We start from the raw sequence: 16,251 nt of genomic DNA on the forward strand, positions 1-16,251 counted from the left end.
GACTAAGGAAGAATTTGTGCTTCTCCCTAAGCACCACACCTACTTGCCTTTTAAATCCCCTCTAGGGTGGTGACTCCACCACTGCCCTGGGCTGCCTGTGCCTATGCCTGACAACCCTTTCAATGAAGAACTTATTCCTAATATCCAGTCAAAACCTCCTCTGGCACAACTTGAGGCCATTTCCTTTTGTCCTATCACTGGTTGCCTGGGAGAAGAGGCCAACCCCCACCTGGCTCCAACCTCTTCTCAGGCACTTGTAGAGAGTGAGAAGGTCCCTCCTGAGCCCCCCAGCTTCTCCTCATCAGACTTGTGCTCCAGACCCTTCTGAGAAAGACTAAAATAGTTAATGGCTCAAACTTTGTTAAAATCACCCAAGAGCTTTGCCCATTGTAGCCAACTGTGCAAAGAAGCAACTGCACCAAAGCCCACCCCACTCCCCACAGAATGACTCCTGACAGGAACTTGAGATAAAGATGCCACTATTGTCCAATTATCTCAGGTCTAAGGAGAAGTTTACAAGGCTGGGGGAGAAGAATGTATCCACAAGGAAAGCCCAACCCGGCAGCTGTGCTGAAAATCAGCTCTGACTGGGTTCAGCAGGGGTGCACAGCCCAGACTCATTTCCTGAGGTCAGGTTTGCACACTCTTCCCCCCAGGCAAAGGGAGAGTTTTTGAGTGTGATTCCAAAAGGTCTGGTACAGAGGGGGGAACACCCATCCCCTGGCCAGGTAAGAAACAGACCCTGCAAAGAGTCCTCCCTTACACAAACTGGCTCAGTTGTGAAACACCCCCACCCAACCCCAGAAGGTCACATTCACACAGGGCATTCATGAGAGGCAGTCTTAGAAGGGATCATAAACCATCAAAGACCCCCAAAGTGCCCTGGACTCATTTCTGAAGACTGTACAGCATTGACAAGTGTTGCAACAGATCCAGAGCCTGTTGTAAAAGTGTGAAACTGCCCCTCAGCAGGAAGGTGCTTGGGCATTCCCATCTATACCTGCATGTTTATTAACCCACTGAGCTCCATGTTTCGTGGAACCCCCACCACCAAGAAGACCAGAAGAGGAAGATCAACGGGACACCACTGGATCCACAGGGGTGGTGAATATCTTTCTACTTAATCTGTCTCTCTCATTCTCTCACTCCCCACTTCTCCTTTTCCTATTTCTTTCTATCTCTCTCTACCTTGTATCTACAGTTAAATAAAATCCATACTATTGACATCAGCATGTGGTCTCGTTTGCCTCTTCATTTGGGTAGAAGCATCTCTCTAACAGTTGGATCATAACACCCTCCCCAGCTCCACTGCCCATCTCTGGACACCTTCAGCACCTCAATGTCTTTTTTGTAGTGAAGGGCCCAGAACTGGACGCAGGATTTGAGACATGGCCCAGCACAGAGCCACACAATCTCTGGTGTAGCTGTAAACTCCTTCAGGCGTTGCTGTGCCTGCCTTCTTCAGAAGGAGCAGCTGCACAAACACATCATCACTGTGCATCCCAGCCTCTGCTTAGGGCGTTAATAACCATTCTCCTGGCCCCTAGGGAACTATGGAAAGTATCAGGTGAGAAAGCAAAGCAGGAGGAAGGTGTCTCAGGGGAGTGTAGAAGCTGAAAGAGCTTGTGGCAGCTCAGTTCTTGCTGAGCTTTGGCTTTATGGTACCTCCATTTCCCTAATTTTAAGCATGTTAAAATGTAAGCATTTCCCTAAACTTTAAGCATGTTTTGGAGGCACTCCCATTCCTGTCCTTTCTGCTTTGACTCTGTGAGTCCAAGCTAACAAACTTTGTAATTCCCTTTAATTTTATGATGATATAACATGAGGGAAAGCTCAGGACATTTAACAACATCCCTGCTCATCTTTGTACAGGCATTTCCAATGTAGTTACTTTTCAGTGTGAAACATTCTTCAAATTCACTGTGTAAAACAACCAGTCAACCTAATTCTCTCCATTCCAACAATAATTTTAGCAAAAGAAAAAACAATAAGGTTTCTCAGCTATGGAATCAAGTAAGTTTCATCTGTTAGCAATTAAAAAAAATACAGATAGTTTGGGCATGACAGCACACACTGGGCAGTCAACTTATTTTTAAAACAAGAAACTGTTACACAACTTTTACAGACATTTTAGCTGTAAGAGCTTGTTCTATTACAAAAACCCAACAGCTGTAATGTCACCAAACATTGTAAGTGAAAATAAAGCACATGTCACATTGTATAGAAGGTCTAAACATCTGTAACCACTTACATTTTCAGATGGAACTGTGCTCCAGAGGGGATGTGGTAACTACTGTTTGATAAACCCTTCAGCACCCAGGAGATGGGGATGAAGGGTAAGGCTTGCAGTCTGACCTGTGCCATTGTCCAAATATAACAGATATTCTAGCTGGGTTCCTAGAATTTTTCCTGCCTTATCCTAAAGCCAGAGATACTAAATATCTCAGCACAGATGGCTTAAATAAAAGACAAATAGTTACATTGAATGGGAAAATGCATAAACTTGATAAAATAGAGAAAAGGCTGCTCCCAAAAAAACAGTCACTGTCCAAGAACGTAAGTAGAAATAAATCCCTTTTACCAGGGTAAAACCACAAACTATTCCAGCTTCTCTTTGTCTGGCCACTCAGAACAGTCAGGTTGGTGAAAAACCAGTTTTAAATCACTATTTCTTTGTGTTGTTCAGCTCAGTACCCAGACTTCCAAGTCTTAGATTTTGTCTCCTAAAAGGGGAATCACTGAAGTGCTCCAGGACCCACTTCTGAGAGGCTGCAGCGGCCTGGGGAGCCGCAGCACATCTGTGCCACAGCTGGGGTGCCCCTTGAGCTCCTGTTCTGCCAAGGCTGACTACCTGCTCATTGCACAGGTGAGCTTCATGGGAATGTCTGCCTCCCAGGACACTGGCAACAGTGCAAAAGTCCCAGTCCCACAAATATGAAACCAGCCAGAGTCCAGGAGGAAGCCAAGCTCATCGCCGCCGGAACGCGCGCGATATCCTCCAGGCATTGGGCTCCTCGTAGCGGTTGTAGAGGGGCTCCAGCCGCTGCTGCTTCTTCTGCTTGCTCAGCTTGGTTGGATCAGAAACCTTGAAGAAAGCTGGTGCAAACTCCACCAGCCAGCGAGGATCGATGGTGGTCACCTCACGCATGTATTCCTTGGTGGTCAGCACCAGTTCGTGATACACCACCCTGCGAAAGGGGACAGCAAGTCTGGAAATCAGGTTTTTCAAACAAGAAGCGACAAGACAAGGGCTGGAGTAGCTAAGCTTGCTCCTCTATCTCCTTCAGCATAAGGCTCCCTTTAAGGACCAGTGCAGGCTCCAGAAGAGCTGTCCCTATTTTCCCCCTCCTACTTCACAACTACTCTTCAGCACAGAATTCCTTCATTCCATTTAAAATAATCCTCTCTCTCTCTTCAACACTCTGTTTTAAACTCACTTCCACGAAAAACAAACACACAACTACAACTTCAGGCCTGGCCTTGGCTCCAAAAGTCAGTCTCATCTCTGCACAGGCACTAAGTTTAGCAGCAGAAAGAGACAAAAGTAGACTTGAAACTTTCCACACTCTGCTCATTGCTAAGAAATCAGCAGCCTCTGCTCAGATCCGTACTCCACAAACAGTGCACACCACACCTGTTACAAAGCCTGAAGAGAAACAGGAACTTCCATGCTATTGCCTTCCTTACCATTCTGGCTGCCTGTTGAAGAGGGCACTGGATGGGTGGATATAGACCACCTGCTGGTCAATGAGTGTCCGATAACCTTCCTGGGGATCCTTCTTTGCTGCATTCCGGAAGAAACCACTACAAATGGCCTTCTGGACACGAACTGTTGCCTTCCCACAGGATACCACATCCAGCTTATGCCTGCCAGACAAGAGTTAGAGAGAAAAAGGCTAGAGCTCTCCACATTTGGATGCAACTACCACGATCAGTTTAGCAAATTTTCTTTAGCTGTTACAGTGTAAGAAGAGTAAGAAACAAAGTCAGTACTTGTCCTCCTTGACATGCTCACCTGTCCATAATGCCCAACATCTGCTTGCGAATGTCTTGTGCCCGGCGTAAGGATCGGGCCTGGATAAAATTTTCATAGCACCAGGGATTTGAAAATTTATTATTCTTCCAGGAATTGTACACAGCCAGCAGGGTGAGGTGGTCACCTTCTGTTTGATGGAACTTTGCTTTCTTTTGATCAGCAAGTGCTTGTTTATCCTAACACATAAAACACACATCAATCAGATATCTACATTGTAGAGAAAATCCCTGGACAATACAAATGACACAGGCTCCTTGTCATTCATAGCATGACATTTTAAACCTATCATGAAACAGATGATACAAGATTAAGACAACACAAAACGTTTTATTCAATTTCAGTCCCTATTTTTGAAAGAACACACGGCGAATAAATGTAAAGTAAATGTCTCATTTATCCTGCAGAAAGCACATGCCCACACTGAACTAGTCAGTTTTCTTACTGCTCTAGAAATAACTTGTTACTCATCAAGAAATGTGCTGAAGCAGTAGGTTTGAGCCTGGTGATCCACATACCTCTCCCCACTTCTCCCACCTGCACATAAGACATCAATCAAATACTGTAGCTACATAGATCAAAACTGAAGTTAACACACTACCCTGCAGAGGTAATGGATCCAAGACAAAACTGACCCCACCACAGCAGAGTCTGCTGCTTACTGACTTAAAAGAAAGCAGCACAGGATAGAGGTGCCATGAAGAAATATTTTCTGTGTATCTGAAAATGCAAAGGCAATCTGAACTCCAGAGCTGGGACTGACTTGGTTTAGGCTGTGTTTATTGGGAAATGCAAGAGCAATTGTAAGACTTTTCACTTCAACCTTCCCATCTGCAAAGAAACTACTGACACCACAGCTACAGGCCCTTAAATGAAAAGGAACATCAGAGAGGTAATGCACAAGCACATGGCCTGACCAAACTATAGGTTTCTTTTGGCAAATATGCTCACTCTTAACCCCTGAGGCATTCACACCAAACCCATCCAGACTGTAACACTGCTGCCTCTTGGCTCAGCTCCTCACCTTGGGCCTGTAGAATACATTCTGCACTGACAGCATGGAGACAATCGTCAACATCTCCTCGCTGCATCCCAGATGTACAGACATGATCAACATCTTACACAGCATAGGCTCCAAGGGGAATTCTGCCATCTGCAAGAAACACGTTTCAAGGCATTCAGTGAAAAATCTTGAGTCTTCTCAGTGCAAAAGAAAGCAATGCCCTTTCTTGCATATTTACTTTCCAAAGAGGTGTGCTTGACCCAGAATAATTTTACTCAACATGAAGCAAATTATTTGTCTGTATTCACTATCAGAAGAATATCCCAATACTTACAGGAAATTTTTGGACATTAATAAATGTAAACTTATGAATAAGAGGAAACGCTAGTTGCTCCTTAAAAAGCAGAAGTTATGTAACTGTGGTAAATGAAAAGCTACCAATAAAACACAAGAGAATAACAGCAAAAGGAAATCAATGCTAGGCAAGGCCTGCTATGACTGCTCTCATGTCATTTCCTAAATATTGGCAATCCAGGCAGTGGCAAGAGGTATTTTATTTTGCCTACCCTGCGCCCAAGTCGAGTGAGCAGTCCCTCATCATCCAGAGCTCCCAGGGTGTAGAGCTGCTCCATGGCAGTTATGAGAGTTTCCATGGGGGGAGCATCCATGAAGTCAAAAGACAGCAAATCGTTGATGCCCATAGCCTGGGAGGGATTGGAGAAAAGCCAAGTTAAAACACTGAGAAGGAAGACAACAAACTCCAGCCAGAGGTATAACGCCAAACAGTGAGGGACTACAAAACTTGAAGCAGCCCTAGCCTCACATCCTTATCCTGACTGCAGGTGCAGTCACAAACACACAGCTGCCTTCCCTGCACTTGAAATAATGAGCACTGGCCCATGGCATTCATGCACTACTCAACTTTCTGGTCTGTTCCTTTGGTACTGTTCCACATACTACTCAAGCAAGAAGATTCAGTTGAGGAGAAACACAGACTAAATGCTGCTTTTGAGGACTTCTGTCTTGTAAAGCAGTGTGGCCTGACAGCTCCACAGGACGTTAAATATGCTCCCAGAAAGGGGAATGGCAGCAGCTTTCCCAGCTGTGATGGGGTTAATCCAGGTCACAGACTTCCAGAGGGATGGTACACACTTAGACATGCCCAAGTTTGCAACTCTAAACCCACTCTGAAACAATGTGTCTCATCTGTTAACGTTATAAATGTACCCTACTTAGGAAATGCTACTGCTCTTGAGATTTCTGTTTCTCCTACCTCCTGCAACTAACTGTTGTGTGCAGCTGAAACTAGTAATTTAGGTGGACACCCAACAGAATAACCCTCAGCAGAAAAACACAGGAGCAAGCCCCATGCCTGAGAATTGCTTTTGTTGAAGTCTCCTGTCCAAAATACCTCTGTTCACTAGAATGATCTGAAATGAGAGCACTACTTCCCAAGACTCAGAGACTCATTTATTGAAACACTTATCATGCTGGCTTGCTACAAGCTGGCGAAATACCTACCTTCAGGGAAAGCACTGTACTGGCCAAATTTGTTCTCTGGATTTCAGGCACATTGGTGGTTAGCATCTCATCTCGATACGCACGTTCTGTGTATAACCTGTAGCATTTTCCTGGGCCTGTTCTCCCAGCCCTTCCTGCCCGCTGCTTGGCTTGAGCCTAAAAATAATAAGGCATCTCAGTGACCAGGTACAAACTGGAACAGGTGAAAACAAGTAAAATAAAATGATTATTCACAGTTTTACTTGTATTGATAGAAGGGTTTTCAATTCAACACAGGAAAGTATGTATTCTGTAGGCACAGCCTCAAGGAGTCTCGTGGAGCTATCAAAAATGTGGTTTTATCATGACCTCACATGTGCTCACATTCTGCTCACATGTGCTTGGATGCCACATTGACAAGATACACAACACCCATGGAGAGAGCCAAACACAGAATGTCTACCTGTGAAATCGGTGTCACCACCAGCTGGTCAATTCCAGTCTTGGAGTTATAAACTTTCTGCTTCACAAAGCCAGGATCGACCACATAATATATCCCATCAATAGTCAAAGATGTCTCTGCAATGTTGGTGGCAATGACAACCTGCAAATCACACTCTGAGTCAGCACCAGTTCTGTGTCAGGCTGTCAAGCCAACCCCACCCCTCAACTTCATCCACTGGTGTCATAGGAGCAGTTTGTTATAAATGCAACCACTGTCACTTAATGTTGAAAGGAGAAGTGTGTTCACAGAGAACACAAGGAGATGTTATCTACAAAGGCAGACAGGTTTTAAGTATCTACCTTTGTTTAAAGTTGGGGCAAAAAGGCAAAAGAGCGTGATAAAATCTACAATTAAAAGCAAAAGAAAGCTTGTAAGCAAACTGCACTGACTTCAGGGAGATTTTTTACCTGTCACTCAGACACAGCCTGTATTGAGAGAAAAATCTTCCTGAGATTGCATTCCTGTAGATATTCACTAGCTGCTTGAAATTTACCTCCTTCCAACAAGAACTGCATTTAGATTTTTAGATTAAATGAAGTTTTAAAGACAGCATTAAATAACACACCAAGAACAGAGGTTTGCTACACCAGATGTTTTGATACATGTTTTTAAATGCTTAGATAACTTGATATGTATACAACCAAAAATATGCTCTAAGCAGTAAATCATCTTTTCTCCAAAAACTGTATCCTTTCAGCAGTGCAATACACCCCACAATTAAAATGTATCAGCAGAAGATGAAGGAGCACATAGATGAAATTACCTTTCTGCTCCCTGGTGGGGCTGGGTCAAAGATCCTGGTCTGCATTTCACTGGGTAAAGCTGAATATACTGGTAGGATAATTAACTCTGGAACATCAGGTCCTAGAGATTTCATCCTTTCATAGAGGATTTCACAGGCAGTGTCAATCTCTTCCTGGCCAGTTAGAAAGACCAAAATGTCACCTATACAGGAAGTAAATTAAAACATTCACAGAATCAATTCTGTTTAGTAGAACTCCTGTGTATTCCATTCCACATCTTTTCCACTGATGAGGATCCCCAACTTTTGCTAGCCCCTCAGCAGCAACTCTTAGCCAAAAGCAACATACTTCAGTCTTTCACCCAACTTTATCAGCATTTTAGTTACTGTATTTGCAAACAAGAAAGAATACTTCTGACAGCATTTTGCTCACATTACTAACATGACCCATGACTTACAGAAAGACCTTGCTCAGAGGTCCTTAAATCACCAATAACCCAAGACCATTCTCTACTCACCTGGTGGCTCTGTTAAATGGATCTGCATTACTGTAATCAGACTGGCATCCAAATAATCTGTCTCTGGCTCTTTTGTGTACAGAATTTCTACTGGGTATGTTCTGCCAGGAATTGTGAAGATTGGTGCTTCATAGAAATACTGAGAGAACTTCACAGCATCCAGCGTTGCTGACGTCACTATCAGCTTCATGTCCTGCCGCTTCTGCACTGTCTGGAGGAGGACAAAGTTCTCAAGTCATTTATTGCCTTTGGAACTACTAACATATGGCACTTGACTAGAGAAATACAACCAGTAACACAAGGTGTTTCAAAGGCTGAGTAGAAGGGCAGCTCATCCCAGCAACCAGAATTTCAGGAAATTGACCACTGAGGTCCCATGTGAAGCCTCCCTTAGCAACACTATCACAAGAAAGCTTTTGGCTTTTCAGAGAAGGATGAGGAAAACAAGAACACTACCCTGCTCATCCACCATTATGAACATGCAGGATGGCCAATTCTCATTGTTTCTGCTGCATTTTGCTTGCTCTGCCTTCACACAGAGGCTCATTTCACCAAGATTCAGCCCACAAAAGCTTAAGAGCATTTGCTCTGCAGAAGAGACTCTTGAAGCACCTGTATGAACCTGACCTGTGTGATTTCACCTTTGCCTGTGCTCTCCTACCCATACAGAGGACACTGAAGCAGCAAAAATCCAATGCCACATTACCTTCTTCAGGAGCCCAAAGAGCACATCTGTGTGTATGGTCCTCTCATGGGCTTCATCCAGCATGATAATGGCATACTGGGTCAGATCTGGATCTATCAAGCACTCCCTCAGTAACATCCCATCTGTCATGTATTTGATGACAGTTTCAGGGCTGGTGCAGTCTTCAAACCGAATGGTGTAGCCAACCTGGAAGGAAGAGTTGCACAGGAACGGAAGTTACACAATTATCAGCCTCATTAACTCCCAGTTTGATTATTCCACAAACTCACTTTACAGCCTACAAGGGAACAGACACATGACACATGGACACACAAGAAAACTAGCTCCAGTACTAGTTTTTCCTACTTTTCCTCATGCTTATTTTGGCATGTTCTTCAACATGGAAATTCACCTCTTGTCCCAAGCAGCAACCAAATTCCTCTGACACCCTCTTTGCAACAGACATGGCAGCCACTCTGCGAGGCTGAGTACATCCAATCTTTCCTCTTGAGGTGTATCCTGCCTCAGCCAGGTATTGGGTAATCTGTGTTGTTTTCCCAGATCCTGTCTCTCCAATAACAATCAGAATCTGGTTGTCATGCACAGCCTAGAAAAGGTCAGAAAACATACACTTGTCAAAATTTTAAAAAAATCAAAACAAACCAAACAAATTCAGCATGGTTTATCTAAGACTAGACTGAACACCTACTGCTCTTGCTTCAGTTGACCCAGACCAAAAATCATTTAAGTATTCCTACTGATCAAGTCAGCAACCTGTTTAACTGCTCAGCTGACTAATCCCTTGTCCATATGATCCTGGTATCAATTTTGACTTATAACAGTAAGTATCTGGAACTTTATTAAAGTATACACATATATATAATACTTTAAAATACATATTGTAAACTAAAGCTCTGCACTTAAAATTATCAGCTGACTTTCACCTGTCAAAAAGCTAAACCAAGACTATATATTTTAAATTAATGCTTGCTCAAACCAGAATGCCTTTTCAGGAGTCTTACTTGTATCAGCTGCTCCTTCAGTCTGAAGATTGGGAGACTCTCTCTCTGTTCAATGATGGAAAGCTGGGTCTTCTTACCATAAGAAGCTTTGTTGCCACCAAATGCATGTTTCTTCCACTCTGGGATATCATTTGGCATCATCCCAATACCTCGCATGTTTGCAGCTATTTGTCTTCCATCCACTAGAAAAGAAACAATTTCACCATTACATCCAGGTTCACACAGCACAGACCCTGGTGATCCTGCTCCAACTGCTCCATCATCCAGGCCTTCTATTCTGTATGTGTAAACGTTTTTTAAGTTCCTACGTGTATATCCCCACCATTACAGGATATACCTGTACACTTTCCTTGACATTCCTACTTCCATTTCAGTGGAAAAGCATTTCTTCTTTGACTCACTTTTAAAGTGTGGCAGACAAACACAATATCAAGACATTTCTCCTGGGTTGCTTCAACTAACACAAAAAAAGGCACAGTTTACCTGTGCTCAGACATACCATCAGGGAGAGGATCCACCCAGTGTGTGTTGAGGCCCATGGGGATAGAATCCATCTCTGCTTCTCTCTGGGCTTGTTTAAGTTCTCGCCTCTCTTTAGCTAAAGCACTTTGCATCATTGCAGCCTGGGACAAGGAACCATCTGGATTCTGGAAAGCAAGAAGAAAAGACTTCAAGCACCACCATTCCTTCAATTATCCTTCTGTTGTCACTGTCCTTTAGAAGCATCTTCTGAAGATGCTTTAAAAAAAGTTTAATTTTGTTTGTTAGATTTCCAGGATATTTCCATTAGAATAGCCTCGTGAACTTTCATGGTCATAACTAATACAGAGCATCCTTACAGTGCCCAGTCAGAAGGATTATGAGCACAACCAATGAAAAGTATTTCTCTACTACCTTCTACTTTCAAAAGATAAGAAAAAGCAGAACAGAGAAAGTATGTTCTAACACACTTATGTAAAATGGCATTTCAGTTCCATTATTCCACTTCACAGTCACCAGTTAAGTTAGAACCCAGCTTTACTAGGAAGGAGCTTCAGTTCAGTGGTTATGTTTTTCAGGGCTCTCAGTAATGTGCAGGTGGGAAAGTGGTTGTAAAATTCCCCAAATATTTATTTAATTAAATCAAGTACATTGGTTTTGGCCCTGGAAGTCTCTTACCTTTACTATTTTAATGGGACTCATATCCATGCTCTGTTTAGTGTGACCTCGAAGAAACGGTGGCTCTTCTTCAACTAGCTCAATCTCAAGATCTTCATCTAAAAATCCACAAGTGACAATGGTTATAAAAAAGTTAAACACCTTTCAGGTACATAAAAGTGCCTCTTCAAATAAAAATGCACAGACGGCACATCCAAATGCCACTAATAATACAGCCAGAGGAACCCTAGTTCCAAATGTACAAGATGACAGCAAATTGTGAGATCCTTTATAGTTACTTCTATCATCAGTATCTTTTTGAATCAAAATATATCCAGAAAGACAAGGAATTACAACAATAAGACTACTGGGAACATATTACCTTCTTCATCATCGACTTTAGGAAGAATCCCAGTCTCCTCATCAAAGTCAGGAAACTCTTCCTTGGAAAGCACATTAGCTGCAATCATCTGGGAACAGAATAAATACAACATGAGTATGTCCCCATGAACAAACACAACTCATGCCTATGACTCAGTTCTAACACCATTCCTGTAAAACAGGAACAAAGGAATGGTCCTATATCCTGGCACACCTGTCCCCAGGTCTTCCAGGCTCTGACCAAACAGTCCTTTTGTTATTCCAAATAGCACCAAAACAGTCCCAAATCGGCAATTCGGAGTTAAGGAGTAAGTTACACAATCAATTAATCCAAGAGCTGTATTCTAGTTCATGAAACTCCCTGGCAACTTTATTGGCTGACATCCTATTTCCCTGAATGCAACACACACCTGTTTTATTTCCCATTTCTCTGGGTCTGAAATGCGAGTGAGGCGTTTCCGTTCCAGGCTGTCGTCCTCCACCTCCGGGGCGTTCACCAGGGACAAGTGACTGGGTCTGTCCGGGTTCCTCATAGAGGTCTCCTCATTGATTTCTCCAACCAGGTTCCTTCTGCGGTTTGGGTTCAAGTCTTCTCCAGTGTCTTGATCAACATCCTGCATTAGATTGATTGATTAATCAATCATTCTACACTTTTCCTCATCTATTAACTCTGGTGCTTTCTAATGGCAGTAACAGCCTATTCATAGAAAATGCTGTTTTGTAGGCTTTTTATTTTTTTCCAGCTGGCACTGCTGGGTAAAAACATCCTCAGGCATGGAAGGCTCTACTCGGTCTTTGCCATAGTAGTGATTTAGTTTAAAATTAAAAGTTTCTCTCCTACTGAAAAAGGAAGACAAATACCAACAACTTGAAGCTTGCTTTGCCTTGCCTCTTTGCTATCATGTCAAGCCAATAAATTGTTAGGAACACTACATCAAAACTAAGAACCTAGAGAAAACAAGTAAAAAGTAATAGGCCACTTAAATACAGAACAGTAACTCAGTTTTTAACTCCCACTTGAACGGTTATGTGTAAGTTTCCATCAAAAAGAGTAAAAAATAGCAAAAAGAGGCATAATTTTAAGAATTTTAGCACCTCTGTACCTTCATGCTCAGGCTGGTTTTGGATCCTGTAAAGGATAACACTTTGACTTTCACTCTTTGTCCTTTGCTCACAACATCAGCAACATTGGCAACCCGTCCTTCTCTTCGCAGCTCTGAGATGTGGACCAAGCCTTCCCAACGTTTCCTGGGGAAGAAACAGAGGGGCTTGAGAGGGGCACATTATTACACTGACAGTCCTTCAGATCACTCAGAATCTAGATTAAAATATTTTGCTGTCAACTGATTGTGTGTGTTCACAAACCGGTTTTGAGAATTTTAGAATTCTCCACTATCAAATTTATTTTTCCTGAAACAGTCCTTCACAGCCCAGCACACCTTCTGGTAGCCTTATCTTTAAGGTACTAGCAGAAAAGAGAACTCAGCTGAAATAGTACCACATCTATTGTGGACATCAGAAGGTACCTCAGTCCTTCCAGCTGCACAAAGCATCCAAACTGCATTATACTCGTGACTTTGCCGTTGTAGATGTCTCCAATGGAAGGCTCCTCAGCTGGTGGACGGTCTATGTGCTTGTCTCTCCACCTCTCATGGCTCTTCTCACTGTACTTTTCTCGATCCCTGCGGTCCTTGCTGGGACTCCAACTTCTGCTCCTTGACCGGTATCTGGATTTCCCCCTGTTCTTATCCCAAGTCCTGGAACAAGACCTGGAGCGAGACCTGTGCCTTCGCTTCCTGTCCCTGCTACGACTTCGGCTCCTCTTCCTTTTCTTCGCCCTAACAAACAAATATTACATCTTTGCACTGAATTTCCACCTCAGAACAGAGTGAGCAGGCAATGACAGCAGCCAAGACTTTTCCCCCACACACACCAGGCACCTACCGATGGTCGCTGCTCCTCTGCTTGCCCTGCCTGTCTGCACTCGGCATCAGAGCTTCGAGCTCTTTCAGGGCGTCAGCTGCCACTTTCACATCGTCTTCATCCAGCATATTCTGCAAGAACAGAAAACTGTCCTGCACAAGGGCTGATAAAAAGCCTGTCACAAAGAATTAATCTACAGAATGATCGTCATACGTGTATCTATTTACAAAGAATGCGAGATAAAAAAAGATATAATAAGATATATAAGACTCAATATGTGATATAGAAAAAAGTAATAAAGCTCTCTCCCTATTTGGCCACAATATTGAGACAACTCTGCTTTTATGCAAAGGAAAGTTCCATCTCAATGCCCCAAACTATTACAGAAACACAAAATGAAAGTACCTCATAGTATCTAAACATACAAAATTTTCAACTAATTTATAACATATCATTACTTTGAACATTACATAAGGAAGGCCAGGCTACAAATTTCATGTTACAACAGTCTCATCTTCCACATACTCTGCAGAACAGTATCAACATGGCAATTGCTAACAGCTATTCTTTGCAACAATGTGTAGTAACACCAGCCTCATACCTTTTCCACAGTTCATTTCTCATAGTTCACATTTATCCATGCATTAGATAGAGAAAAAAGGTTGAAACTAACTGGGAAAAAAAAAATAGTTTTCACACAGTCACAAAAGAAATCTGAAATGACCACCTTACCCTGATGTTGGGGTTGTCTGGCCTGCAAAGGGCTGGATACAATTCCCTCAACTTTTCTTTCTCTGATTTGGGTTTGACAGCTGCCTCTGATTTTGAGATATTAAAAAAAAAAAAGAAAAAAAACACAATGAAACACAAAACTTAGAAGTGCTACAACACTTCACTCTTGACTTTTCTATTAACTGAATATAAAGTTTAATTTTCATCCGAATGAAAAGGTTGATACAGCTTTTACAGAGATTCAGTTCAAGGAATACTGTGTTACCTTCCTTCAAATAAAATTCTGATTATTAATGAATAGGTGAAAGACCGAATACTCTGAGCAGTACTCTCAGAATAACAACAGCAGGATGCATGGTGCAATAGGATTTGCCTTACAAGACTAAAACAGTAACTGCATCAACCCCACCAAACACTGAGCCAGTGGCTCCACGTACCTTTGCTCGTAGAAGGTTTTGGTGGAGGCCGCATTGTCTGTATGAGACGTAGCAAGTTACTAATGAGAGAATCCTGAAAAAAATAATAAAATACTTTAAGAATGCCTGCAACACTTTCATTATTAGAATGCACAAGTGAGGGTTTATTCGCAGGACAAAAAGCCCCTCAATTCCTAAGATGTAGGTTGATTTTTAGAAACTATCACTGGGCTTTCTGTACATCCTAAAAAGGCATAAGTTGAACCTGAAAATAATTATGATAATTTCACCTAAGAGACTTTTCTGTTAATCACTTTTAATCATCTATTTAATCCAACTGCAGTTATTTCTGAGGAATTGATAAACACAGCATATAAGCATCATAAGAAGACCTATGACAACATTTGCTTTCATGAAAAGTTGTTTCTTTCACATTTTATATGTTCAGCATAACAATAAGTAGTTTGAGTCCTCAGGAAGATGCTTTTGAAAGAGTACAAAAGTTTTTAAAAAAATGAGGGAGGGGGAGGCAGGGGAGACAGGAATATCAGAAGCTGTTTAGTATATAGTTTTCCAAGCGAAGAAAACCAATAATCACTCCTCACAACTCTCTCTTTAAAACAGAACGCTATATATACTACAACAAAAAGAATACATAAATAACGTCCAGATCTCACTTACAGTGAACTCAGCACCATTCTTCAGAAGAATTGCTTTAAATGTGTCAAACGTGGTATTTTTCTCGGCAAGGCTTATCACAAACTCGGCTGTGAGGAAAAAGCATAAAGTGAATTAAAACAACGAAGTAAAAAGCAGTGTAAGGACTGCACGTGGGGACAGAAGCTGCTGTGGCAGTGCGGGGTGCAGCCAGGCCCCTGTGCCTCACCTCCCCCCGTGGAAGCCCGGACCGAAGCGTTCCCTCAGGCTCACGACAAGTTGTTTTTTTTTTTTTTTTGAAGGAAAATAATCCGCTTTATCGTCTAAATTCGAAAAGCACCTTCACAAAATGCGTGCGGCCCCACGGAAAGGGCTACAAGGGCCCTCCCCAAGCTGCCGGCCGGCCGGGAACGCGATACCCACCGGCCGCCGTGTGCGGAGGTACCCAAAGGCCGCGCCCGCCCCGCTTACCCAGGTCCTTGTCGTTGATGCCCAGGTGATTGTCGAGCTCGGTGCAGACCTTGGAGACCAGCGACAGATACTCGAGCTTGGCGAGCTCGTCCGCCGCCGCCAGCTCCGCCATGGCCGCGTCCGGGGCGCGCCGGAAACGGCGACGTGACGGGGCCGGGGGCGGACGGGGCGGGGCCGCGGCAGGGACAGGGACAGGGACACCCGGAGGGACCGGCCCGCAGCGGGCAGGGCGGGGCCGCGGCAGGGACAGGGACAGGGACACCCGGAGGGACCGGCCCGCAGCGGGCAGGGCGGGGCGGGGCCGCGGCAGGGACAGGGACACCCGGTGGGACCGGCCCGCAGCGGGCGGGGCAGGGCGGGGCGGGGCCGCGGCAGGGACAGGGACACCCGGAGGGACCGGCCCGCAGCGGGCGGGGCGGGGCCGCGGCAGGGACAGGGACACCCGGAGGGACCGGCCCGCAGCGGGCGGCGGGAGGGGTTTGCCGGGCTGCCAGCCTGAACCAATCGCCGCGGTCGAGTAAAGGAT

The 16,251-nt window shown here is 43.8% G+C and overlaps 1 protein-coding gene across 1 annotated transcript; it reads right to left on the reverse strand.

Annotated features, from left to right (window-relative positions):
* Positions 1 to 1,784: 1,784 nt before the first annotated feature.
* On the reverse strand, positions 1,785 to 15,870 carry DHX8 (DEAH-box helicase 8). The gene is made up of 23 exons (XM_048316103.1): positions 15,726 to 15,870; positions 15,279 to 15,364; positions 14,619 to 14,691; positions 14,182 to 14,267; positions 13,471 to 13,580; positions 13,053 to 13,364; positions 12,630 to 12,774; positions 11,937 to 12,140; positions 11,528 to 11,615; positions 11,167 to 11,264; positions 10,508 to 10,655; positions 10,009 to 10,190; positions 9,399 to 9,593; positions 9,008 to 9,193; positions 8,302 to 8,512; positions 7,805 to 7,986; positions 7,000 to 7,140; positions 6,558 to 6,713; positions 5,603 to 5,740; positions 5,058 to 5,186; positions 4,016 to 4,212; positions 3,688 to 3,867; positions 1,785 to 3,188 (listed from the first exon to the last, which is right to left on the reverse strand). The coding sequence occupies exons 1-23, from the start codon at positions 15,835 to 15,837 to the stop codon at positions 2,969 to 2,971; spliced, it is 3,579 nt and encodes a 1,192-aa protein (XP_048172060.1). The 5' UTR covers positions 15,838 to 15,870; the 3' UTR covers positions 1,785 to 2,968.
* Positions 15,871 to 16,251: the final 381 nt, after the last annotated feature.

The sequence above is a fragment of the Corvus hawaiiensis genome, chromosome 1 (assembly GCF_020740725.1).
Source record: "Corvus hawaiiensis isolate bCorHaw1 chromosome 1, bCorHaw1.pri.cur, whole genome shotgun sequence".
In the NCBI taxonomy this organism is placed as follows: Eukaryota; Metazoa; Chordata; class Aves; order Passeriformes; family Corvidae; genus Corvus; species Corvus hawaiiensis.

Coding starts and splice junctions, on each gene's coding strand:
- DHX8 (XM_048316103.1), bottom strand. CDS start 15,837: ATGGCGGAGCTGGCGGCGGCGGACGAGCTCGCCAAGCTCGAGTATCTG. Junction 11,265..11,527: donor TAAAGTCGATGATGAAGAAG/GTAATATGTTCC, acceptor GTGGATTTTTAG/ATGAAGATCTTGAGATTGAG. Junction 10,656..11,166: donor GTCCCATTAAAATAGTAAAG/GTAAGAGACTTC, acceptor CTTGCTTTCCAG/AATCCAGATGGTTCCTTGTC.